Here is a 17,646-nt window from a genome sequence, read left to right as displayed (position 1 = left end):
GCTCATCTCGGCTCTGACTTCCTACACTTAGGACCAAGAGCGGTGTTCTCTTTGGACCTAATTGCCAGGTCTACTCTCCTCCCATGGTACTGGTTGAAGCAATGAACCTTTTGTTTAACAAGATTAAAGCTACAGTACACGAAAGCGAAGGGCTCTTATCACTTGGCACCTCTGACGTTGTCCTAGTCTCGACCAGCAACTACCATTCCGAGTACCATATCTTGTTCCATCTAGCCATGATTGCTCTCCTGACAGACAAAAACAAGGTATATGAGAATTTGGAATCATTGCGATACTTTTGATTGTGTACAAGATTATAATGATTACCAAAACAAGGATATCATTGGAAAATGTCAAAATGGCTCCCTCACAAGCCAGCATCAAATATCTACTTTGATCACTCTTGGAATAAATTCAATGCTGCCGCGGGACTTCTTCGACCCAAATCTGTGGTTGACCTTCTCAGACAGATTGCATTTTGGTGGCTGCTTCCAGATGTTGTTGTGCGTGTTTCAATAGCATCAAATGCATCTACCTCACGATGGCACAGATTAGCCTCACGCAGCTTATGAAATTTTCAAATACACCACCAACTCTTCTTCTGGACCTGTATTCGAAGTTATCACAGCCGAGCGTATCTCCCAGTTCCCTGGACATTAGACAAGAAATCCGCTCTTTCCTTGAATCTCAGCTTCTCAACTACTGTTCCCGCTCTTCTGCCATTTTGGATGACTCTTTGACTTCTTATGATCCTTCATCGCCCAACGATGATGCTAATCTTCTTCGCGTGACCCGTGTGTACGCTGCAGGCGGCACCAGTGCCAATAAAACCATTATCAACCTAATGGCTGACGTACTCTGTACAAACGTCTGCAAAAATGTCGAGTACAATGACAGAAAATGAGAAAATGCGAAAATGCGAATTGGAATGCCTGCATTGTTGGCATAGCCTACAAAGCGCGCTGGGGCTGAGAGCGTGAATGTGCACCAGAGGGATATACGGGAAAGCTGGTAAGCTTTGAGACGGTAGTCCAGGAATGTAGACAAAATAGACGAGAAATTTGAGGTGATGTGGGTCAAGGGCTGGATCTTGAAGGCGAGAGCATAAGAGTAGTAGTTAGACCAGGGCCCGGCTCAGGGGCATATGGGAGGCGGGTGGAGTGGTGGAGAGGTTTTGAGAGAGCTTTGCAAGGTTGAAAAGCTGGCAAGGCGAAATGATTAACTTGAGAATTGCGGTAAACGTCAAGTATGACTGATACAGTTTGAATTGCGCCTATGTATCAATCTGACAAGTTGTATATATTATGTCATTGAAGTTGGAAAGTGCGAACCGCCATTGACTTTTGTCTCCCAGCCTTCAAGAAGATGTGCATCCCACCTCTTAGACTTTTCATATTCATCCGGTGTTTGGAGAATATGTTGCTCAGGATTGCTTGTAAGGGACGAGCGTTGAAGGAGATTCTTAGGTAAATATTCCTGATGGGAAACGGTGTTAATATTGTTTGATAGCTGAAGAGGACACGCACATTGTACACAGGATGTCTATAATCTGGATTATAGATATATTCTTGCCCATATCCAAGGCTTTTCATCAGTTTTGTGGGTGCGTTACGGATTTGTAAGGGAACAGGAGGCAAAGGTGGCTCTTTAGCTAACTCCTCAGCCTTTGTTTGTATTAGACCTGACCTTGTGAAAGATTGGCAAGATTAAGGAAACAAACGGACAGTTTTATAGGCTACATAGGAGCGTGTTGATTTTGGTGCTTCTGCCAGATAAGCCACGCAATGCTACAGATTGTCAACATTTAACTGGTAGAAGTGGAAAATGACATACGGCAAGGTTTATTCTGCACTCGGGTAAACCAACGGTCTGGCAAGCTTGATACGTCGCCACGGCCTATCAATTTCTGAGCGATACTTTCAAAACACCTTAATAGTGACATACAAGTGGCAAAGCATGATTGTCTGCCAAACCCACATCTTCACTAGCCACCACGATCAGCCTTCTCGCTATGTACAATGCATCTTCTCCCCCCGTGATCATCCTAATCCATATCAGCTACTTTGATCGTCCTTTCTGTGTGATATGAACTGACCTGGCTAACCAATACATTGCTGCACTTCCATCTGACCCCCTCAAACATTTATGCAATGCAGAAATCATGTCATATCTCTCTTCGCCCGTTCTATTGTAACCCTTTTGTAGGCCTTTCTTAACCGCATCCATAATCGCTTTGTCCCTACTGCTTTGTTGAGCTTCGTTCTCTGCTCGCTCAATTAGCACATCAGCCTCGCGTTCGGCTCCGCTTTGATCTCTTCTGTTTCCTTCAGCTGTGGATTGCTCTGTCTCATCCATTGCCTGACATGTCTTGAGGGCCAGCTCAAGACCATTCAACGCTTGACGAGCGTCGCCATCTGCAACATCCGCCAAGAATGGGACGAGCTCTGGCGGGAGGTAGGGTAGATAATTAGCGTCTATCATGTTAGCGATGACATTTTGGAGAATGTGCCGGAGTGACTCTGGTGAGTGAGATTGGAGTGTAAATACTCTATCACTTTTGTTTCAATTCTGTCGTGATCCAAATCAAAAAGATGGATAGACGCACTGACATCGACTTAACAGAGCGCCATTGACTTTAAAACTTGGGTTCTCTGTTGTCGCACCTATGAGCTGTATCCACCCTTTCTCTACGTAAGGTAGCAATATGTCTTGTTGGGCGCGATTGAAGCGGTGAAGCTCGTCAATCAACAAGACTGTTCGTTTGTTTGTCATAATCAGAGTATTTTTTGCTTTTTCAAATATCTGTCGCATATCTTGGGCCCCTGAACTATGCGTAGCAATTTAGCGATGATGAGGGGATGAGGATTCAACCGACCTAGTTGCTGAAAGCTCCTTGTATTCAGCTCCTGAGGATTTTGCTATCAACCTTGCTAATGTCCTGTCTATTGTAAGTCACTTATACGCTCAGCTAGACTTACGTTTTGCCACATCCAGGAGGACCCCATAGAATACAACTACCAACAAGCTTCCCAGACTCTATTTGTGTCCTTAGTAAGCTGCCCAAACCAACGATATTGGCTTGGCCGACATATTGTGATATATCAGTTGGCCGCGAACGCTCTGCCAGCCTGAATGCTGGTCAGTCATACCGAGTTCACGCTACTACACACATCTACACACGGTTGAGCAGCTTCAAGAGGATTCATCTTGTGTTGCTTCGCTTTTTTGTCTGTAAACTCAAGCACTGGTTCCAACTCTTTTGCCTCTGATTTCCGTTTCATCCCTTGCGTCAGTCCTGATGCAGAGCCAAATATAGGCGCTACGTTCTTCTCCCTTGATCTTGCGCTAGATTTTCCTTCAGCTCTAACCAGAGCAACAACCTCTGTTTGTTCTTTTGATGGTCTCAACTGCGAACGGGGTTCATTCACGCTTCCTTTTCTAGGTGTAGACCATTCTTCAGTGACACCCTTACATCGAAGGTCGAGATGAAAGTTGATGTCCTCTTCAACCACGGCGATGCCACAGATAGGGCACTCCACCTTGTTTGACATATTTTACTCTTCCTGTCGCTCTTTCTGTTTTTACTTGAATGGAAAGATGAAAAAGAGAAATTGTAGAAAAGCCTCAACTATTGTAATTCAATGCACATAAGCGTTTCCAGATGTGTGCCTGAAAAAGGTGGAGGCATGATATGATTATAAAGTTGAACATTTCAAGATGAATTTCTAATGCAAATTGCGATTCATTATGATTTAATTGTATTCTCAAGCACGCATTACAAATTGACGTTATTGATTGCACATAATACATTCATTTGGATAACTAATCAACGATCCAGCCTTAAAAGTTGAGCAACTAGAGTCACGAAGGTACAGATAACCCAAGTAAAAATCGGCATGGAGGTAAAGTGTATCCCAAAACGTTATTCTTCCAAGTAAACCCCTTCGATACTTCAACCGTATCGCGAAGGCGCTAGTCGTAGGAGAGTCGTGTTGGGAGAACGGCTGGGGAAATGGCATCAGGCTGGAACAGTATACAGGCGAGGTTGACGGGGCATTCCAACCTACTTGACAGCCTGAAAGCCAGTTTGAAAGAGACTGTTTGTTGGTAATCTGCTCGTATGTTCCATCAATATGTGAAAGAGACGAATTTCATTTGCAATCTATAATAAATTGTGATCTCGCATCGGTTAACGATCTGACTCTTGACAACTCCGCAACATCTAGATTTTCGAATTGCTCGTCTGATACTTTGGACCTGATAAAAGCAGCCGTGTCCTGGTATCTTCTCTTCAAGAATTTCTGAATCAAGCCAAACATTTCCTCATAAGGATTGTATCCGATTCTTCTTTTGATTTTTGACGCAATGGTTGACATGATTGTGGAATTTATCCTGCAAACGTCATCCGCAATGGCTTTCAAAGGATTATTCTCCACCTCTGTCCATTGAAAGGTGTGTCGCCAAGGTAGCAGTTTGATAGTAGATTTCCGTCTTGTAGAGAACCATCACCAAAAGCCATGACGGTAATAGAGCATGGCCCAGAATGACTCAGTTCCATGGTCAATGACTTTGGAGATTGCAATATTGCAGCGATAGTTCTCCCAGCATCGCTTCGCCTGACAGCTCCGATGAAAGGGATTGGCCTGCAGAAGCTAGGAAGAACCTCCAAGCTCCCTTGAGGTGTCAACGCAGATGTCAAGCACTGTGCCGCACTCCATCTCATTCCCCCATAACCTAATCACAACCCTGACAGTCGAAAGTTTGATTCAACGTCCAGGAAGCATTTATAGTATCTTCAACCACCCTCTATTGTTGGAAAATGTGTAAAACACTAGTCAATCGGTTGCTTCTTTGTAATATACTGAAACAATGGAGAGTCGGCCGGGAGCCGCTCTTATAATCTTGGAGAGTCAAGAACCGTCTCTGTATAAGAATTGCATTCAGTTTTTCTTATTATATCCATACCACAGTCTCAATACAGCAAAATAACCACTACTCACAAAACGGCATGTTGCGACACGTATCATCCAACACTGTAGTACCATACGTAAGCTTGCCAACGACAATAACGTAGCCTAGAGCGTTGTCGTCCTCAAGCAATCGCCATTGACAGCCAGCATACCTTCACAGAAATGGCTGAGCTAGATTCTATTACCTCGTTCATAATGTGAGCCTCTGCCTGACTCCACTATGGTCATCTGCCGGACTGATGGGTCGTTCTCTCCAGCCGTTTCCTCCCTACCCATCCCATTTTTTCCTATTCTTTTCTTCCGGCTTCCATTTGCACCAATTTTGCTGAGAAAATAAAAAGAAAAAGACATCAAAACAAAACACAAATCAAAATACACTCCTTCACTCATGAACCTATTCGATGTGTAATTTACGTAATAACAACCTTGCGGGTCCTCCCTCTTAACTACATCTTTCAAAGTCCACAATCTTTCTTTCAGTCCATTATTCCGAAGTATTTCTTTTTTCTTTTTCCCGAAATCAATTCACAAGTTTGTATTTATTGTTTTCATCTTTTCTCAACTTTTATGGTTTTGCTCTTTGCTAAGCAACTTCTTCTCGCCCATCATCTCGAGAGTTTGTTGGCGACAACATGCACCAGCGCAACTCATCCGATGGGATGCCACAACAGCCGCACTATAACCACAGCAATCCTTGGGCTCACACCGCCATATGTTGTGATAACTATCATGGAGAGTCTACTTCAATGGCCCATTTGGCTGCCCAAGTCGGGTCGCCTCAACAAGTAAACGCTCACGATCCGGCCACTTGTGGCTATGACTGTCCGTTTGACACTTATTGCTGCAGCGGCGATTACTGTTGCGACAAACATGGCTCTTGTCACGATGGTGAGGAGTGTTGTACTAATCCTCGTTGCGAAGAGGCGCAAGTCGTGGACGGCAATGCCCGTGGGACGTATGAGAATGTGCCGATGAGCGGTGAGGATAGCATGAAGAGCTTGCAGGAATGGGCAGGAACGGCGGAGTGTAGTGCTATTCAGCAGCTGGTAGGTGGTTTTCTGTCTCGTTTGCCGTGGTTTGACGAATGGACAGATTGAGTGCTGTAATCAACCTGATTGCAATATACCTGTCTGTCCGGCTGATTCGTCGGTTATTCATCCGGCAACGGTGGACCCATTGACTGCCATCATGGCGACTCTAGAGACCCAAGGGCAGCCGATTGCTACACAATCCAACTCATTGACGCCGAGCGCCGTTGAGGCCTCGCATACTTGCCATTGGGGTAATTGCCACCTTGTTTTTAGCTCCATGCCTGACCTTTTAGCGCATGTCGCTTCGGACCATCTCTGTGTTTCTAATTTGACTCAGCGTCCGGTGTCGCTCTTGCAACAGGCTCAGCCAGTGCAAGCTCATCTTTTGTCTATACCTAGTGCAACACATCGGCAGGGTCTAGTTCCGCCACCGAGTATGTCTGGAAATATGCCACCGAGTGCATCTCTACAACTAGCGTCAGCGGCATCGAATGAAGCATTATCGTCTTGTATGTGGGATGATTGTTTTCCTTTGTCAAACATACCTACAAGTGTTACCAACATGCTGCACCAACAATCCCAACAAATGGGTATGTTCCATCGGAACGCTCAACAGTATCATAAGCATAACAATGCTGCTGGTGAACCTTTTAGTCCTGGTACAATATTTCGTCATGTTTTGGAAGAGCACCTGGGTATACCTCCAGAGATTATTGGATGGCCAAACGAGTCTGAGTTGCAAAATCAAACACCTCAGCCTAATCACCACCATCATCATATCGATCCTCAACAAGTGCAGCTTTCTCATTCTGGGAATTGCAACCATGTACACCCTCATCCTCAGCCCGTTCCTCGCCCTGTACAGCATCATCACACTCACTCCTTGTCACAAGGACAGTTGCCTCTTCCAACCCCGCCTTCGACAGTCAACACTGAATCTGCTAGTAGTCCTCCAATTGCAGCCCCGGTCCAGCCAATTCCTCCTGCCAAATCGCTCACCTGTCTTTGGCCTGGTTGTACCATCCATACTCCCTTTCTTAACACTGCCTCACTTATGGATCATCTCTCCGAAGTACATATCCCAAAAGGCAGAGACTGTTATACTTGTCATTGGGATGGGTGTGGCGGCGAGTCTGGCAGAACGTTCAAGAGCAGGCAAAAAGTCTTGAGGCATCTGCAAAGCCACACTGGTCACAAACCGTTTGTTTGTGGTGTTTGTGATCAGGCGTTTTCTGAAGCTGCGCCGCTGACCGCCCATATGAGACGGCACGCTCAGGAGAGTGAGTTGCTATTTTTTGCTATTCTCTCTATTAGTACAACTGACGAAATCGGCAGAGCCTTTCAAGTGTGAGTACCCGGGATGCGGCAAGACATTTGCCATCTCCTCGTCGTTGACTATCCACATGGTGAGTAGTAAATATATCCGCACTGCCAGTTATACTTACTCAGCGCAAGCGCACACATAATGGCGAAAAACCATTTGTTTGCCCTTACTGTCAAAAAGGTTTTGTGGAGGCTTCTAATCTGACTAAGCATGTACATCCCCACCTTTTACTGTGTTTTCAATAGATTGACATCTTCTCAGATTCGTACTCACACCGGAGAACGGCCTTTTGCATGTGCCCATCCTGGATGTGGTAAGAAATTTTCTCGCCCTGATCAGCTTAAAAGACATATGTCAGTGCACGACAAGGCTCCAGGAGTGAAAAGACGCGGGAGCGGATCAACTTCAAGATAAGTGTACATTACAAGCTCTGGTGTGTATGAATGAGCTTGATGTTTTTTCTTTGCAAAAAAGCCACATTGCGAGTTGCGTATACTGATAATTAATCGCATGTGATTCAAGCTCGGCCAAGAAAACAAGCAAGAGAAAAGCATTGAAGTAGCAACGAATGTTGGAATGTTGAAATGTTGGAATGTTGTGAACATAGCAAAGACTCTAGACAGTGGAGAAAAGACGACACTTGTAACATCAAGTCGCTAATTGTCAATCATGAACGAAACAACAGTATCGCTGACACTTTTGCTTTGTAAACAATCGCAAAAATATATTTTGGTGACTTCTAATCGCTGTATCTCTCATCTCCAGCATTGAAACTCATCCAAAAACCATTTGGTCGAAGAAAGAAACTGATCAAGGCGATACAAATATTTCGGTATGAAGAAATCATTGCTGTCATCCAGAATAATTTGCGATAAGAAAGGTTGGCAAACAATTTGTGCCATTAATTCTCTAGTTCAAATCATACATGCGTGACGCTGCCTAAAAGTTTGAGGTTGGTTGAGAGGCTTATCTGCAGGAAATATCAACAGAGCCCCAACTCAACCTTTGAATAAAAGATATTGACAAAGATTAGAGCCAGAGAACGGTTCCTATGTTCAGTAACATCAGATGGTACATATCTGTACTAGAGCAGTAGATAATCTCTAGAATGACTTGATGCGATCTAACGGTTAGCCCACTGAATATTTCTTTGGAAATATATGGCTTGGCTGATCTAAGAAACAACTTATTGATGATATAAACGGGAGATGAATAGACAGGATAGTACAAGCCCGTAAACTGTTAGATAATGGGAGAGCGGCCCACTTGAGGAACTGGGCGGGGTGATAGTAGGCAATAGAATCTCGATTGATAGAAAACCAGAAAAGATTGGGTATCAGTTGGATGATAAAGATCCTCCAAAATATGTCTGTTCTGTCCTGACGATAGCTGTGATTATATTATATTGACAGTCAATCAACATCGAAAGAACAAGGGTATCTGCCGAGAGAGTCAGAACGTCGAATATCACCCTACTCTGGCGAATCCCAATATCATTATCAGTCTAGATACTCTTGCTATGCCCTAGTGATAGAGTCATTTGTTATACCGGCAAAAACCTTTCCTTGAGTAAATAATAATATAAGAATTGAAAACGTTTAGAGTAATTTCTTTTGGACAATAGAAATTGACAAGTTTGAAACAAGGCCAAACCTCCACTTGATGTTTCCGTCGGAACTAAGACATTATGAACTACCACGTTTCTCATTTTATTTTATTTTATAAAGACCATTTTAATTTTCATCATCTTAAAATGTCTTCCGACGCAGTGTTGTGGGCGACTTATGCCTCGCTGTGTTTGCAGGCCCTCTTACCCATTACAATTGGGTCGTTCAAATCTCTAAAGGTGCGCTTCAGGATCTTTGCCTCAATCAAAACCTAACATGTTCGATTCAGACACCACAAGATACAAAAAAGCGTCTGAAAGAAGCCAAGAAGGCAAAGCTGGATGATGCCGACGAGGAGGAAGATGAGGAGCCTATAGAGGAAACATTGACCTGGCAAGACTCGCTGCTGTTCCCGGTACTGGGAAGTGTTGTGCTGTTGGGGATGTTTTTGATATTAAAGTATTTTGGTAAAAAGTGGATTACGCTCATACTGGGAGCTTACTGTGAGATTTATGAACAGTGGCTGTCGTGTATATGCTGATCAATTGTAGTCGGAATTGCTGGTGTCTTTGCGGTTCAGCTAGTAAGGTTATGCTCAATTCTGAGGTGAAATTTACCTTTTCATTGCAGGCCTTCTCGTCGATATTGTCATTTGTTCTCCGCATGCTGTCAATTCGCCTGACAGTATATCATGTGCGGATATCATCAGGCATACGTCGTAAGTCGAGACTATGACAACGGGCTTGTTTTTACCATTCACAGAAATTTACCATCTCCCATTCACACTTCCTACTCTCTTCGTTGTCCCAATCGCCATCGCCGTCCCAATTCTTTACATAACACTAGGAAGGGCATGGATCCTAAGCAACATCCTTGCTCTTTCGTTTTCAACCGAGACGCTTGCGTTGCTCAAGTTGGATTCATTTGCTACTGCCTTTGTATTGTTGGGAGCTTTGCTTGTTTATGACGTCTTTTGGGTACGACCGTTTAATAAATTTTCTTCAAGCCTAACGCTTCCAATAGGTCTTTGCTACCCCTGTCATGGTCACCGTCGCCAAAGGTATTGATGCACCCATCAAAATTCTTTCACCGAAAACCTCACCTTTTCATTCTCCTACTGAATTTTCGATGCTCGGCCTCGGCGATATCATTGTCCCTGGCTTGGTTGTAGCCCTCTGTCTCCGGTTTGACCTATACAGACATGCAAAGGCTAATCCAGGTAAGAATGTGACCCCGAGAAGTAACTTTCAGTGGGCATATTGGTGGGTTGGGATATTTAGTTATATCGTCGGTTTGGGCATCACTATTGGAGTGATGCATGTCTTCAAAAGTGCTCAACCTGCTCTCTTATATCTGAGCCCTGCTTGTAGTAAGTTAATGTTTTAATCTTTGTTAGACATGCTCTGACGACAAGTAGTCGTTGGACCGCTGCTCTTTGCTATGGCTCGTGGAGAAGTCAAAGAATTGTGGTCTTATTCTGACTCTTCTGAAGAAGACGAGCAAAAATTGCTAGATCATACTATTGAGGTTGCATCTGAGGCGGCTCAACGTGCTCGCGCAGAGGTTCAAGCTATCGAAACCGAAAATGAGACATTGAAAGAGCCCGAAAATGTTGAAGAGGAAACAAAGATTATTGAAGATGACAGTTGGATGGAGGTAGAAGCCCCAGAAGTGAAAGAAAAGCCAAAAAAGAAGAAGGGAGGTAAGAAAAAGTAGAAACAGAGAGTAGACTGCAATTGAACCATTACATCTGGATCATGCATATAGTACATCATGCGTTTGACTTGACGCAAGGTAATGCGTTGGTGATTATGAGATTCCTTCATCTATTTTCTGATACTTCTCCTATACCTGATGAAAGCTATCAAGTTTTCCCAGACCTCATCTCCTCTAACACGTAATATTCTGTCTTTTCTCTTGTCAATTTTTCTTACCTCCATTCGAACCTTGCCAACCAAACTACTGAGTGACTGCAAGTAATTAGATTGTTCGAAAACGACATCGTACTCGCGAGCTTCATCAGCGTAGATATCCATAATACCGTCAAGAAGGGCGATGAGTGTTTCGGGGGAAGAAGACGAGGCGGTTAGTCTTTGCATGAACCACAATGTAATTGTCTGAATAAATGTTAGCATAAGAACGAATAGGAATATACGATATTAACCTTGTTTTCATCATTAGAGATGCCTTGTTTGGAGGCAATAACAGCTAATGTTTCAATGACTCTACTTTTGATGATTTCGTCCGAGACGAGATCAACGCTTTGCATTAGAATCTGTACTTCTTGTTGTTGAATAATCTACATCTTGTCAGCCCTCAGACTGAAAATTCAAACATGTGACACATACGACCTTGGAAGGGGCAACCTTGGTGGTACCCCAGATACATCCAAGAGCCATCTGAAATACTTCCATCCTCATCTCTTGCCCCTTCATCTCCAATGCGTCTGGCTCTGATCCTATAAGCTGAACAATACTAAACATAGTATCCCAAAGGTCTTGTACAGGGATCGCCGCGATAGCCTGGGAAGAGCCGCCAGATTGGATTGAGGCAACGGTGGTGAGCAGCAGGTTGTTGAGAGCCTCTAAAGCGTGGAGGTGAATGATAGAAAGAACAGCTGTAGTAGGAGGGTGGATAGAGGGAACGTTAGAAGTAGGAGGAAAAGAGAGAGGTACGGGTCGACCGAGAGAGGCAAGCCTCTCTGGGAGGCGGAGGTTTGTCAAAAGATAGGAGAGGGTGGCTCCGGGGTTGACATTGGGTCCAACGGAAGCTTCAACATCAATTGCAGAATCTGGTTCCCGGCCCATAGAGATAAGTCTCTCGTCGTCCATCTCGTCGTCCATGGCTGCATCTTCGTCCTCTTCCATTTCCTCTAGCTCGGTACCATCACCGCTGGCCTCGACAGCCACTTCAGCCACTTCTTCCTCATCTTCAAGACCAGCGCAAATGTTGGTCAGAACCTCAAGTGCAGCCACTGACGTATTGAGGCCACGCTCAATGCACTGGAGAGCAACTTCAGGCGCGGAGAGATGGTCTGTCTTGACATTCTTGTCAAATGTCTTGACTACGTCTTCTTCAGGCTTAATAATTGTCAGTACTCAAATCTAATGATGGCTAATCCTACATACAATTTGTTTGACCAGTTGACCAACACGCTCACAGACATCATTCGTATTAACATCCAATAACCCATTTATCAATGGCAAGATCGTTGACGCTGTCAGAGCATTGATTCCAACCTTCTCATCTGCTCTCGACCCCGCTCTGATAACATTGCGTAAGACACCAGATACTAAAACACGCCTGAATAACGCTTGGCCATTAGGCAAACCATCGGCAATGTTTGTGACTTCATTCTGTCCGCTCTCGCCTTTCCGAAAATTGTCGCTAGCTTTGTGTCGAATTTCAGTGGGATTATGATCTTCCTCAACGATTTGTATAAGCGAAGGAAGAGCGGTGAGGTGTACAATAAGACGCTTTCGGAAAGCAGGGTTGTCCTGTGAAAGCACAAAGAGCGTTTGAGCTGGGTAGCAAGAATTAGCCAGCACTATGTAAAGGAAAGAATGATGCTCGCCAGCAGCCACAGTAACACCCAGACTCAACTTTTCTCTACCCTCAAGGATCTTGATTAACAACTCCTCACATCCAAGAGCGTTAACATTTGCCAATGCTTTGGGTCCAGCCTCTGCCAGAGACCAAAGAATGAGGATGATATTTTCCGAGAGCGAAAGGATATGTTTACGAGCTTGAAAGTTTGGCGTTTCTCCAGACCCAGAAGTTATCTGGTCAACTGTTATGGAGATCTACAAGATGTAAGAATTCAGTTGATACAAGTCGGCGCCTACCTTGCCAATGAGCACACTTAGATGGGACATGATGCCCTTGTTCACCATCTCTCCACAAATTTCTCTTCCACCATCAATGGCTAGATTTCTGCAACAAGTTAACCAACAAGTCAAAAAATATTACATCAGCTCACCTTAATGCACCAGAAGCTTCCACAACCACTTCGTCAACGTTATCTGACAGCCTCTCAATGAGCTCTCCTACTACATTCTTGCCTTGAAATAACCGCCGGGTAGCAGCATCGTTCTGGATCAAGTTCGAAATGGCCGCACATGCCCATGTCCTATCTGCATACTCTGGAGAGCTCAACTGATTCATCTGCATGAGCAGACAGTTATTCAAGTACAAGAACAGACATACCTTTTTTAGAATAGGCAACATCTGCTTCTCCTTTTGTGGATCAGCTTTTCCTTCTCCTTTGCCGCCTCCCAAGTGCGTATCTGGCACTCTGACAGGATTGTGTCTCCATCCTTGAGATTTCTTCTTCGTTTGAGCTTTGCCCATCTTCTTCTTTTTCTTTTTTATCTTAAACTTTTCTTAATTTTTTTCTGCATAAAAACAAGTCATTGTGGAGGTAAGCAACCGTGGGAAAGTGGAGGCATATGTTTTCAAGATTTCGATATATATATTCAGATAAATATTTTGCAAGTTTAAAAAGCAACGTCATGTCTGAAGAAAACATTCAAAAGCTTACCAAGACTGGAGGAGATGACCTCGACGATGGTCTCGAGTATGATCAGGACCTCCTTGCTTCTTCGGATATCGACGATGGGGGCTTTGTTGTTGGATTTGATATAGAAGCTAACGATGAGGAGTCAGTGTATATTGATGGTACTGCTGGGCTTGCAGTGGATGAGGAAAAGGCTTTTATGGACGTTGCATCAGAAAGCAAGAAACGAAAAGCTGAGCAAGTCAAAGAGGAAGAAGGAGATGACAAAGAAAAGGCAGATAAGAAAAGGAGAAAGAAGGAGAAGGAAAAGGAGCGCAAAGCTAGAGTATGTCTCTGACCCAGAAAAGTTCATTGTTGACATGATATATAGAAGCGCCAGCAGAACGAACCTATTCCACCATCAGATACTATTCCAACTCATTTTTCCATAGATTCACTTTCTGCTCTTCTCCTTCGCTCTATCAAGGAATCTTTCTCTTCAGCTTCAGATATCGAACTTGACGAGATCAACATCCCTCAAAACAATCTTTTACCGCCGCCCTCATATTCTGCGCCTAGATTGGATCCTGACAATGTATTCAAGCCCCTACAAGAGCGTATAAAAGACTTGATTCAGAAGGAGCCAAAGGGCAATGGAGCTCCGTCTGTGATCATATTATCATTGAGCGGTTTAAGATGCGCGGATGTTGTAAGAGGTGTCAGAGACGTCAAGGGAAAAGGAGAGGTTGCCAAAGTCAGCATCGCGTTGTTGTCCTTGTGACTTTTAAGTTGACAAATTATTACATCTTAGCTCTTTGCAAAACACTTTAAGCTCTCAGACCAAGTCAAATACCTCAAGAAAACAAAGGTCTCCATTGCAGTGGGTACGCCTGCCCGTGTAGGTAAGCTTCTCGCAGAGGATGCAATCAAAATCACAAAAGACACGGTGCTTTTACTCGATGTGGGTCATCAAGATAGCAGTATGTATTTTGCCTCGAAAACATCGAGATATATCGCTGAGATATCATGCAGAAACAAGGACAATCCTCACTCTTCCAGAAGTTAGAGATGAGCTGTGGAAATCGGTGTTTGGCCACAAAGCCAGACAAGTACTGTTGGATAATGGCGTTCGAGTTGGAGCATTCTAGGCGCTAGCGCACATATAATGACCACGCATCAGTATACATCATTGCACAAATAGCGCGGCCTGTTTCCCTGGTTGGCTCAATAATACTATTCATAGCCATAGATGCATAAGCTAGTATACACCACAATAGAGCTTCTACAAAGATAATTATTCGTGCAACGTCAACGATTTAGCAACAAATTTAGACCCAAAAGTAATTCTTAGCTGTTAACTTTCAAAAATAATTGATTTACAACTGTCAACATAATCTGGTATGTTTGCAAAAAATCAGAGGGACTAGCGATATTCGAATGTACTGCTAGATTTTTCAGGTACGTGAGTTAGAAACAGTTCTTGGAAGGGCTCTTGGTTCAAAGAATGAAAGTAATACTAAGTCCCATCATGATCGAATTAGCTGGCTAGAAGAGCATATGCTTGATATGAACGTACCCCGCGAATGGTAGACTCCCCTCTACCTTCGTTGTCTTCCTTCTTACTTGATCGTCTGTTTTGCGCAAGCTTTGGCGCTGTGGATCTTGCTTGACGAACTTCGTCTCTCTCGGTGGCAGTTTGTTGTCGAGGGAATGCAGGAGATGTACTCGTCTCCTGGGTCGAAGATATACGAGGTGATCTTGGGACGGACGTTGAAGAAGAGGTTGGCGATTTTGGTGACCCGGGAGACTTTGGGGGAGATGAAGGCGCTAATCTGGGCGAGAAATCGACCATGGCATAGTAAAACCCTGGTTCCAAACGTTGTCAATGACTTATAACAAAGAGGTGAATAGCTCATACCAGCAAATGAAGCTCCAGATATATCCTTGACTTTGTGATCTGGCACCAGAAACCTTTCCTTGATCCTCAAAAACACAAACTCTCTCTGAAGGGTTTGACCAGTTTTTTGATCCACTGGATCCCTCAGAAACAGCTCCTCTCCCACCAAATCCGACCTCGTGCTAGGCCTTCTAAACTGCTCAAATCGACCCCAGTGCCGAAGATCGTCATGCATTGTAGCAGAGTATCGCGGACCAGTGACAAATCCGTGTCTGATTCCGATGATTTCGCCATCAAAGTAAGTCATCAGATGGGGATGTGATTCAGTCAGATGGGAGATGGAGAGGTAGCCTGATAATGTCGACTGAGCAAAATTGACGTCCTTGAAGATCAGTCAGCAACTGTTTTCTTAAGAGCTCATTTGTGGATAACTTGCCAGTATCCTGATTTCAACCTCGTAAGAACTCCTTCCGCTAGTTTGTGAACCCTTAAAAACACTTCCAGGATAGAGATCTCCCCGCCCGATACAAGGGGCACGCACAGCAGTCATACTGAGTGAATAATCATGCGATTCTTCAACCGGATTTAGCCATGATCTGGGTATTGATGCCGGAACTGGCCAAAGGCTTAAATGTTTTGAGGCAGACCATTGCTCCTCACCCACTGTTTCATGCGCGGCGGCTCCATAGCTGGGTAATGGCGCTTTAAGCAGCTCCAGAGCAGACTTTTGAACATTAGTCCAGGCAGGCGCTAATTGAGCAGGTGACTGGCAAGGCATTGCAGTCGCAAGACTCGACATGGTCAATGCTTCAGGTATTCCACTCTCTTTCACATCTTGATGCTCTGCTGATACCAACATCGTTTCAACATGGAGAGAATCCATAGTCCTTGGCGCAGTTGTGCGCTCTGCCGTCTCACCATTCGTCCTTGAGTTTGCTGCCATCCCAAGACTATCGGCACAACTGAGACATACTCTCTCTCCACTTGACGTCTCTTCCAGTTCTCCCATACATTCTCCAGCCGAAACAGCGACCAATATCGAGTTTAGAATTCTCGAGCCACATAACGAACATTTCAGTATACTGGATGGTGTCGGTGGAAGCGTGGGTGGCTGCGATGGGTTCTGCTCCGCTGGCATGCTACGGAGACAGTCTGTATAGCTATATTATGATACGTCTTTCTATTTGAATAAATGTAATAGCAAGTTGTATAATTTGAGTTGAATGGAAAGAATGAAGATAAGGAAATGCCAAGCTGTTTCCCTTCAGCTCTTCCGCACGTGCCAATGACGAGTTTCTAATGATGACTTGTAATATACAGATGAAATATTTAAATCCTTTTCAACATTGCTTTTATACATGCTCATAAACATTTAGGCCATCTATGCGTAAGTTCATGTTATACGAGTCAAGACTGGCCATTTCCATCTCCTCTCCGGCTCCTCGCCAGCCCTGCTTTCTTACATTCTCTTGCCAGCCTCTCGACTAAGCCGAGTCGTTCTGCCTACGAGATTAAATAGAGGATGCAAGTTGGTAAGTGTAGGAAATAACTCGCTGCGTTGCTAACCTAGAAAGTGAGCGCTGATAGTTTTCATGCCAATTGCGGGCTGGTCCACTGATTGTTAGAATATGGCAGAGATCATTAACTTTTTCGCGATACTGACAACCAGATTACTTTGTTGGTGATGGGTACGCTGGATGTTTTGTCGACAGGATAATGGTTGTTAATGACGAGTTGTATGGGTTTGAGTGTATGTTGACTGACGTTTTAGATGGTTCAAGACCGCAACATTTAAGCTTGCCAGACACTTGAGTGTAGCGTATACACCGGCATCAGTATAAGGAGCAGTCAGATAATGCTCTGTCAATAATTGACAAAATATCAATTTAAAGGCAATGACTTGAGATACCAAGCATCAGCTTGAATTGTACTTCAACTTCCTCAAGTGTTTCAAGCTCGCCTCAACGTTGATATGGCTTGAACAGAGTCGTAGCTCGAGAATCTGGCGGAAGCTTGGTACATTCCTATAGTCACTCCAACTTGGCTCGAGAAAATGTCATCTTGCTCAGGCCAAGCTCGCTCGCGCAACGAGACTGTCTGACAAAACGATTTCCAAGGATTGAAGAAAGCGCCCAATCTCCAATCGCTGTAAGAAGTCATGGGTACGTCAACGTGGGGGCAGTTAAGATAAGCGTCACAATCAAGCTCAGATTGATCGTTTGACTGAAATACCGAGTATCACTTGATGAACCGTTCACTTGAACCATCACGGGTACAGCCGCTTTCGATACTCTCTCGAATTTTCCTGCAACCACTTTCAAA

At 44.2% G+C, this 17,646-nt stretch overlaps 7 protein-coding genes across 7 annotated transcripts; 4 read left to right on the top strand and 3 right to left on the bottom strand.

Annotated features, from left to right (window-relative positions):
• Positions 1-350: 350 nt before the first annotated feature.
• L203_102376 (uncharacterized protein) lies at positions 351-904 on the top strand (the record flags this gene model as incomplete). The annotated part of the gene is made up of 2 exons (XM_066211802.1): positions 351-503; positions 551-904. 2 exons carry the CDS (start codon positions 351-353, stop codon positions 902-904), a joined length of 507 nt encoding a protein of 168 aa, XP_066067899.1.
• Positions 905-1,302: 398 nt separating this feature from the next.
• L203_102375 (uncharacterized protein) lies at positions 1,303-3,551 on the bottom strand (the record flags this gene model as incomplete). Its single annotated transcript, XM_066211801.1, has 10 exons — positions 1,303-1,476; positions 1,527-1,664; positions 1,725-1,787; positions 1,834-1,896; positions 1,945-2,044; positions 2,096-2,548; positions 2,606-2,827; positions 2,876-2,926; positions 2,979-3,128; positions 3,181-3,551. 10 exons carry the CDS (start codon positions 3,549-3,551, stop codon positions 1,303-1,305), a joined length of 1,785 nt encoding a protein of 594 aa, XP_066067898.1.
• A 2,051-nt stretch (positions 3,552-5,602) lies between these two features.
• Positions 5,603-7,739, top strand: L203_102374 (uncharacterized protein; the record flags this gene model as incomplete). Its single annotated transcript, XM_066211800.1, has 5 exons — positions 5,603-6,016; positions 6,063-7,281; positions 7,337-7,407; positions 7,457-7,537; positions 7,587-7,739. 5 exons carry the CDS (start codon positions 5,603-5,605, stop codon positions 7,737-7,739), a joined length of 1,938 nt encoding a protein of 645 aa, XP_066067897.1.
• A 1,339-nt stretch (positions 7,740-9,078) lies between these two features.
• On the top strand, positions 9,079-10,648 carry L203_102373 (uncharacterized protein; the record flags this gene model as incomplete). The annotated part of the gene is made up of 7 exons (XM_066211799.1): positions 9,079-9,171; positions 9,222-9,435; positions 9,484-9,515; positions 9,563-9,650; positions 9,695-9,909; positions 9,956-10,301; positions 10,350-10,648. The coding sequence occupies 7 exons, from the start codon at positions 9,079-9,081 to the stop codon at positions 10,646-10,648; spliced, it is 1,287 nt and encodes a 428-aa protein (XP_066067896.1).
• A 110-nt stretch (positions 10,649-10,758) lies between these two features.
• L203_102372 (uncharacterized protein) lies at positions 10,759-13,282 on the bottom strand (the record flags this gene model as incomplete). The annotated part of the gene is made up of 8 exons (XM_066211798.1): positions 10,759-11,049; positions 11,097-11,231; positions 11,281-12,012; positions 12,061-12,455; positions 12,507-12,735; positions 12,778-12,865; positions 12,912-13,087; positions 13,139-13,282. 8 exons carry the CDS (start codon positions 13,280-13,282, stop codon positions 10,759-10,761), a joined length of 2,190 nt encoding a protein of 729 aa, XP_066067895.1.
• Positions 13,283-13,443: 161 nt separating this feature from the next.
• L203_102371 (uncharacterized protein) lies at positions 13,444-14,575 on the top strand (the record flags this gene model as incomplete). Its single annotated transcript, XM_066211797.1, has 4 exons — positions 13,444-13,773; positions 13,819-14,181; positions 14,239-14,407; positions 14,460-14,575. 4 exons carry the CDS (start codon positions 13,444-13,446, stop codon positions 14,573-14,575), a joined length of 978 nt encoding a protein of 325 aa, XP_066067894.1.
• A 275-nt stretch (positions 14,576-14,850) lies between these two features.
• On the bottom strand, positions 14,851-16,462 carry L203_102370 (uncharacterized protein; the record flags this gene model as incomplete). The annotated part of the gene is made up of 4 exons (XM_066211796.1): positions 14,851-14,943; positions 15,004-15,293; positions 15,346-15,706; positions 15,761-16,462. The coding sequence occupies 4 exons, from the start codon at positions 16,460-16,462 to the stop codon at positions 14,851-14,853; spliced, it is 1,446 nt and encodes a 481-aa protein (XP_066067893.1).
• Between the last annotated feature and the right edge of the window lie 1,184 nt (positions 16,463-17,646).

Source organism: Cryptococcus depauperatus, chromosome 3, assembly GCF_001720195.1.
Source record: "Cryptococcus depauperatus CBS 7841 chromosome 3, complete sequence".
Taxonomy (NCBI): Eukaryota; Fungi; Basidiomycota; class Tremellomycetes; order Tremellales; family Cryptococcaceae; genus Cryptococcus; species Cryptococcus depauperatus.
This window is presented reverse-complemented; position numbering and strand designations above follow the sequence as displayed.